Source organism: Micropterus dolomieu, linkage group LG16 (genome assembly GCF_021292245.1).
Source record: "Micropterus dolomieu isolate WLL.071019.BEF.003 ecotype Adirondacks linkage group LG16, ASM2129224v1, whole genome shotgun sequence".
Classification (NCBI taxonomy): Eukaryota; Metazoa; Chordata; class Actinopteri; order Centrarchiformes; family Centrarchidae; genus Micropterus; species Micropterus dolomieu.
The window spans coordinates 12,247,926-12,256,081 of NC_060165.1; the positions used below are offsets into that span (position 1 = coordinate 12,247,926).

At 36.5% G+C, this 8,156-nt stretch overlaps 1 protein-coding gene across 4 annotated transcripts in view; it reads left to right on the forward strand.

Annotated features, from left to right (window-relative positions):
* Positions 1-8,156, forward strand: part of LOC123984629 (metabotropic glutamate receptor 8-like) — a 185,794-nt gene that overhangs the window by 44,544 nt on the left and 133,094 nt on the right. Inside the window, exons 4-5 of one of the 4 annotated variants that reach the window (XM_046071613.1) lie at positions 4,499-4,661; positions 6,107-6,273. The exons of the other annotated variants lie outside the window; for them this stretch is intronic. Coding sequence (XP_045927569.1) covers positions 4,499-4,661; positions 6,107-6,178 — 235 coding nt within the window. The 3' untranslated portion in view covers positions 6,179-6,273. Of the gene's footprint in view, positions 1-4,498; positions 4,662-6,106; positions 6,274-8,156 lie in introns of those variants that run through there. 4 annotated transcript variants of the gene reach the window in all.

The following is an 8,156-nucleotide window of genomic DNA, read 5'->3' on the forward strand; positions in this document are numbered from 1 at the left end:
TAAGATAAGTTGATTAGATAATTTAGGAATTAAATTCAGTAATTAAATAAATGTGTCAGTTTCTCCCCATGGTATCAAAATGGTATTGAATATCAATATTTTTCCAGGGATTGTACTGAAGAAAATTCCAGAAATTCTAGAAATTCCAGTATTGTGACAACACTAGTGTGGCTATGGTATACCATGAAAAGTATAAATGAAGTGGAGCCTGGTGTTTCGCCATATTGCAAATTTAATAATATTACCAATGATTGTTCAGCCCTACTGAGAAGACTTAACCTAAAACGTCACCAGAACACAGTCATACAAGCCCAGCTATGGACCACATTAGCTTCTTGCATAAGGCTAGCCCCTGGCAGAGGTATGACTGTGTTGTGATTCAGCCTGGGCTGAATGGACACCAGGCTAGGGCCGTCATTCAACCCCAAATGGGACCATATCTCAACCTCTTATTTGGTCCGCTTCCCTGCCAACGAAAATTTGCCGCTTTTGCACCAAGAAATGTGCTTGGCTGCGGGTCAGGATCCTCGGTGGCTGGTGATTTATGCTGTGGAAAAGTGTGTTTCCTGAGAAGCTCTGATTCCTCTTGGTGAGCTATGATCACACACTTGTACACGTACATCATATAATGGTCAGAGAAGTGAGCTGAGCGACAAGTCAAGAGAAAGTCTGTTCCCCTGGAATGAGCAATGATCAAGAGGCCTATAAACACACTCACGTACACACACATTCACACTGATGAGTTATAATGATGAGTGAGGGTGTGACAGATTGAGCCTTCATTCCAAGTTTGTCCACAGTGTGAATAATGGCCCTGGAAGTTATCCAAGCTTCCTTTTTCCCCCCTCTTACTCTTCTGATTCTTTCTACTCCACTCTAATCTGTCTCCCAGTTCTCTCTATCTGTGTTTTTGTTCCTCTGCTCTCGTTAAATGAATATCCTAGCTGTGGCTTATCATCTGTTTTTCATGCCATCTTTTGTTTTTACCTGTTTTCTGTCTTTCTTCTCATCTCACCCCCCCCACCCCCCACCCCTACTTTTTTTCTGCCAGCCCATTGCAGTAGTGCTGTCCAAACTCTCCTCTTGTGTTCTGTTAGCTGACTTTTCATATTTCTTCTCCTGAACTAAACTCACCCAGTCATCAGTCTGGATTCTGCTGAGTTGAAGTTTCTCAGTTGTCTTCATGCCCAACCCCATACAGTATCTTTATCAATCATGTATTGTTAATTGTGTCTTCACTCTTAGTGTTACTTTGTTCTCTTGTTGTCTCTCGCAAACATTACACATTTAACTGAAGTAAAATGACCCTTAAGATGTGTGTCCTTTCCATCACAAATTAGACAAGCCTGTCGTATTGCCTTTTTGTCTTTACCTAACCAACCACATGTCCCAATTTGTTTTGTGCGTCAAAATTGGGATCCCTTGAAGTTGTCTTGTTTAAAGCTACTGATGACAATTTTGAAAATAATTAACCTTTATTATCCAATCTCATTTGAATGTTTACACATACACAATGTCCAGTGGAGGGATGTAATTAAGTACATTTATTCAAGCACTATACTTCTGTTCTCGAAAATGCATCCTCACAAAGCTGAGATGCATGAGGACAGCAATGCTACAAATATATGATGATCATATGAAACATGATATATTGCTGTAGATTAAACTACCCAGCATTGAATAAAGTAGTTACAGTCGCTTTGGTGCATTTCTCAGATCAGAATTGAAATTCTCAAAACTAATTGTTCAACCTCCACATCATCTCGTCACTTGTGCACACCATAAAAGCACTTTCTCATTGTTTTGAACAAATTGCAAATGACTTGACACACTGATGCAAATGATTATGTACAATTGTCTGCTGTTTCCTACATTATCAATTGCTTATGTCATGCTGATCAAAATGAATTATACCAGTCTCAGTTGACTAATCTTACCCCCCAAAACATCTAGGCATAAGTTCATTGCATTAGTCACTACATGCAAAATGTTTGAACACGTTATCAAAAATCAAGGTTAAAATACTTTAGTCATATCCTTTGCCTACAAGTATATACTCTAGCTAAACGAAATGTTGTTTCTTAAGGACCATAAACAAAGTAAGAATGGACAACAACAACATCACAATATATATATAAAGCGAATGTTGTTTTCCCCTGAGAACGGGATAATTAATTTTCTCGTGATCACGAGATAACAAACCATAGCTGAATACAGGGGCTGGCAGGTGCGTTTCTTTAGGATAATTTCAAAGCAATTACCAGTGTCACTGGTTAGTTCAGTTGGTAGAGCACAGGGCTCAGTTTGATTAGTTTGATTCCTGTTCTTGTTGACTTTATTTTTCTTCTTTTGTGTGTATTATCCTCTTCAGCAAATTTGTTATGAAGAGACTGAGGGGAATCCAATCACACATTTCCCGACGGCTATTTCAAAGGTTCTGAAAGTCGTCAGGAAATGTGTAATGTTACATGGATTCCCCTGAATGAGAAGGAATTTCCTCTGCCTGGGAATGATGGGGAAATGAAAAGTCCATAGTTTGATGGATGTGGACCAAGAACGCGAGTCCAGCACGTACTTTACAGTAATGTGAGCATGTGAAACCGTCTTTTCATAAGAACTTTGTTGAAGAGGATTAGGAAAAATATAAAAAAGAAAAATTTAGTCTTCAGTGAGAATTGAGCACACAACCTTAAACCTATAATGCTCTACCAAGTGAGCTAACCAATGATACAACAAACCACACTATAATTAGCATTATGGTTATCTCAAGAAAATGATGTGTAAAAAAATATTTGATTAGGGCTTCCGTATATATATACAGTATATATATATATATATATATATATATATATGTCTATTAGAATTTTTTTGTAAATGTGTCCTGAATTGATGAAGATATCTGTTGTGGTGTGGAAGAGAATCTGTGATACAACAGGCAACAGTCCTGTCTCTTTCTTTTCTTCTTACAATGACATGCTCTGTCAACACATTACAGTACGAACAGTAAAAGCATAGCTGTGATTCCTGTCCTCTCTCCTGCAATGTATAACTTTGTACTGGTGAAAGTGATATATGCCATACAAAAAAAGTGCAGCCTTCTGCATTTTCAATCATTGTCATCAAAATCTTAGCCAAAATGTACATCAGAAAATACTTAGAGTACACTGTTATATTGACAAGATGGCTAAACATTTTGACTTGCTTGTTCATAAACAAGACACAAGGACTTGTCGTTCTGATGGCACTGACAAGTTCAATGCCCCCCCACCCCCAATCACTGTGGGGTGTATCATGTTATACGCCTGTAAAGCATGGGAGTGCTTTTGGTCACAGAAATATTGATGAATATTCATTGTTTTTTATCAATATTTCAATGTTTTGGAAGCTTTATGTTATTTGGAACTTGGTAATAGTGTTTTAAAGATAACTCCCAATAAAAGTCAACATTTAAACAGTATATATGTCCAAAATATGGACATTCGCCTGGTATATTTAAAAAAAATTGTATAACTGTTGTATTTTAGTTTATTTTCATCAAATTTACAGTTACAATTGCATTCTAGGTGTGTTAAAAATATATCCAGTTGCATTATAATCTATTTGATGATGATTTTAATGGTTTATTACATTAAAAATATAGCTTTTTTACCAGGCGAGGATGAAAATAGAAATAGAATAGAGGTGAATTTACACAGACACACTAATCTCACATGAAAGTGTTATAGTTTCAAAGTAACATAATGCATACATCAAACATGAGGTCTTCTATGTGCTGTCATATCACATTTATAATTTATAAGACTTAAAAGTAAATCATCTATAGAGCAAACCCATGTCCCTGAGTGGGACTTTTTTAATAAAAAAATCAATATGAGAAATACAGTCACTTATTACAAACCGAAGAATAAATGAATTTCAACCATATTTGGATTCGCTTCCACTTTTGTCCCTGTAGTTTATCATTACTTACAGGTAATTTTAAATAACTACAAACCTATACTCATAATCTTTCTACAGAATTACAGAATATAATAATAATAACAATAATAACAGTAATAACAATAATCATCATCATCATCATCATCATCATCATCATCATCCAGTATTTAAACACCAAATATCAAATTCATCAACATAGAAGAAAAAAACACGTCAGTAATTTTGTACCAACTAAATTCAGAAAAAACACCAGATCATTACAGAAGAATCTTAGGGGTTATGTTGCCAACTTTCAGCTCCATGATCAGGCATCACATTGATTCTATATTCAAATCTAATCTATCAGCAAAACTTTACAACTATTAACTATTTATTCATGAATACAATTTCCTCCTCACAAAGAAAAGGTAGCTGGAGCCAACAGTTTTCATCCCTCCACCTGTAGTCGTCCTTCTTGTCGTCCTTCTCGATGACACCACAGTGATTAGACAAGGGCATCTCAGGTGGTTTGTTATCCTTCCATTTACTATAGGTCACTGTCCTGTCACTCCAAATCCAGAATCCAAAGACACGGCTCTGCCTCAGACCAATCCAGAATGAACCACCAACATCAGTGTGATTCAGCCATTGTTCAACAGCCCACTGGTCTTCCTCATCCTCAATCCACAGCAGGCCTGTGTGGTGGGCCTTGCAGTAGTCAAAGGCCTGTTCCCAAGTTAAAGGTCGGTCAATGACTTTGATTCTCACAGTGCCTGACATAAAACAAGGGAAATACAGAAGTAACATTTAGATTACAAAATATATTCAGCCCCATGCGCATCAGCTAACTGCCTATTCTGTTGGACATCCGGTGTGTTCATCTATTCTTCAGTTGTGTGGAGTTTTGTTCGTTTCTATTTCTATATTCCTAAAATTTCTTTTTTGTCTTCTCATCTCATACTCTGCAATTTGCAGTACTGTTTAAAAAACATTTTTTATTTTATATCTATAAACACATGTCTGTCTCATTAAAAGTTGGGATTGATTATGATTTGGGTGACACTGCTAGAAGTTGGTCAACTGATGATGTTGAATTACTGACAGGCTCTGTGGGCTGAATTATTTTTCACATGCACATGTCCCAGCATTATTAAGATGGCTACTGTCATGGCATTGTCTAATTATTCAACTGGCATCTTTACAGTGTACTGTATGTACTGTATGTATGAGTCATAGTGTTACATAAATAATGGGACAACATTAGACTCCATTTGATTGTGGAGATTACTTACCTTTGGAGCAAATGATATTTGCTTCATTTTCACATGAGTATGGATACAATGATAGTGGGTCATCCCTGCTAGTATAGATGCTTGTGCATTCCACATTAACAGGGTCAGAAGGATACCATTTTCTGAATGAAGAGCAGCTTTTGTCCAACCATTCCCATTCATCGTGCAGGAGTCCAATCCAAAAGCTTGAGTTATTTCCCTCTTTAATCACTTTACTATTTTGCGTGATGTTATGGATGCTGACCAAGTTGGTGAAATGCGTTCTGCAGTATTGCAGAGCCTGACACCAGTTCTTCTCATTTTTAATCAGGGTGTAATCATCACCTGCAAAAAAAACAGAAATAGATAAATAATTAAAACAATCGTATCTCCTTTCACAAACAAAGTTTTCCACATTTCAGAAGAATACCAAGTAGAGGTACGCGTAATTCACATTGGACATTGGAAAAACAACTCAAAGTGCTTCAATTCTGGGAGATTTGAACTCTTAAGCTTTACTGTTTTTTCAGTTTTGGCACATATTTATTTCATATTTTTGCTAAGCAACATACCATTTTATTCTGCAAATTTAATTCATGTTGAGAATGTGTGAGTTTGTATTTGTGTGTGGTTAAAATAGCTTGCTGCTGCTAACTTTCTTCATAAAACTACATCAGCCATGTATTTTAGTCATCCATGTACAGCATACCGCTAAAAGTGTAAAATGGGTGGAGCAAGACCGCTTCAATCATTTCGACTGTACTTGATTATATGCACACTGAAACAGTCCTGGGAAAGGAACAGTCCTTATGGACTTGATGACCTTTCACCACTTGACAAGAACATAAAGAACATACGGTATCTCCCAAGTCTTTTAATTGCATTCAAGTCATTTGTGTCTTAATCCCATCCACTAGGAATGCATCAAGAGAAGCAAGGAAACCATGCGAGGAGAGAAGAAAGGAGGGAATATGTTTTTAGAGAAATGAGACATCCTTTCCTCTGAAACATCACATGAAGCAACGTCCATTACTGATGGCAGTAGCAGCTGATGACAGCTGGATCAGCTGTCAGTCGACTTGGACTTTTGATGGCATTTGTGTCTTCTCACATGTACAATGAGACCATCCAAGGAGCACGTGAATGCACTGCGAACCACTGCAATTCACAACCGTCACGACTAGATGCCATTAAAACTTACACACTGAACCTTTAACCACAAAAATAGGAAAACTAAGAATAGAAGAATAAGATGAGCTAGTAAACAATAAATAGACCTTTAAAAAAAATTTTAAACTACAGTTATTTATTTTTAAACCCAATTTTTGTAATTGCAACTTAAACATAAGTAAAAATAAATGTTCAAACAAATTTAAAACATAAATTGTTTAGTTAATTATTGTTTGATGATCACCTGAAATCCCAATAATTTGACTTGTATCCATAAATTTGCTTTTCAAAACAGACAACACATTTAATTTACTCCTACCTACTACCACTATGCTTGTTTTGAAAATACACTCTGTTTTAAGCCATGCTAGTAGCACGGCTGTAGGGACAGCAGTATCAGTCTGTCCACCACTTTAAACAAGACTGAAATAACTCAACAGCTATGGGATGGATTGCCATGACATTTTGTACAGATATCCATGGTCCCCAAAGGAGATCCCCTGGCTGTTCCTCTAGCATCACCAGCAGGTTGACATCTTTGACTTGTGAAAAATATGTTGACAACTGTTGGATGGATTGCAATTCATCTGGTACAGATATTTGCACCATCTAACTAGGCTGTTCACTCTTATTCTTGTTATGTTTTATGTGGTTTTGCTGTGTTTTGTTTTATTAATGTATTTTTTCAAAGAAAACTATACTACATCTATATAGCACCAAAAGGAAATCAAATATGCACAAACTTACCCTTGGAGCACATGAAATACTTCCTCTCTGAACAGTTAAAACCTCTCCATGTGTTGTTTTTAATAGCTTCACATGTTTGCTCCCCATTTGTTAGATTCACAGATGACTTATTGAATGTGATCGGGGTCCCGTCTGACCAAGTGGTGGTTTCATTGTAATGCAGACCCAGCCAGGCAGGTCTCCCATCACTATGTTTCCCCAAAAACTTGACTATGAAATTGGCATCTTCTTCATCATAGAGAGTTACAAGTGATTCATTTGTGTGGTTACATGCATTCCATTTAGCATTCCAAGTTACGTCTAATTGACTAAGACGGAAATGTCGTAGATGGTTTGATGCAAAGGTAAAGTGAAAAAATCCTGCAAAAGAAAGACAAAATAATATTGTATTCTTCACTTACTTAAAATGATGACTTATAAAAACAACAATCAACATTATGAGTCATTAACAATTGAAATGTAGAGCACAAGGTTAAAGTACAATGTATGTCACACACTAACTACGAAACCATAAAATTGACATGTGTATACACTGGCATGCATTTACTTACAGTGGGTACGGAAAGTATTCAGACCCCTTTAAATTCTTTACTCTTTGTTTCATTGCAGCCATTTTCCAAAAATCAAAAAAGTTCATTTTATTTCTCAGTAATGTACACTCAGCACCCCATCTTGACAGAAAAAAACAGAAATGTAGAAATTTTAGCAAATTTATTAAAAAAGAAAAACTTGAAATATTACATGGTCATAAGTATTCAGACCCTTTGCCGTGACACTCATATTTAACTCAGGTGCTGTCTATTTCTTCTGATCATCCTTGAGATGGTTCTACACCTTCATTTGAGTCCAGCTGTGTTTGATTATACTGATTGGACTTGATTAGGAAAGCCACACACCTGTCTATATAAGACCTTACAGCTCACAGTGCATGTCAGAGCAAATGAGAATCATGAGGTCAAAGGAACTGCCTGAAGAGCTCAGAGACAGAATTGTGGCAAGGCACAGATCTGGCCAAGGTTACAAAAAAATTTCTGCTGCACTTAAGGTTCC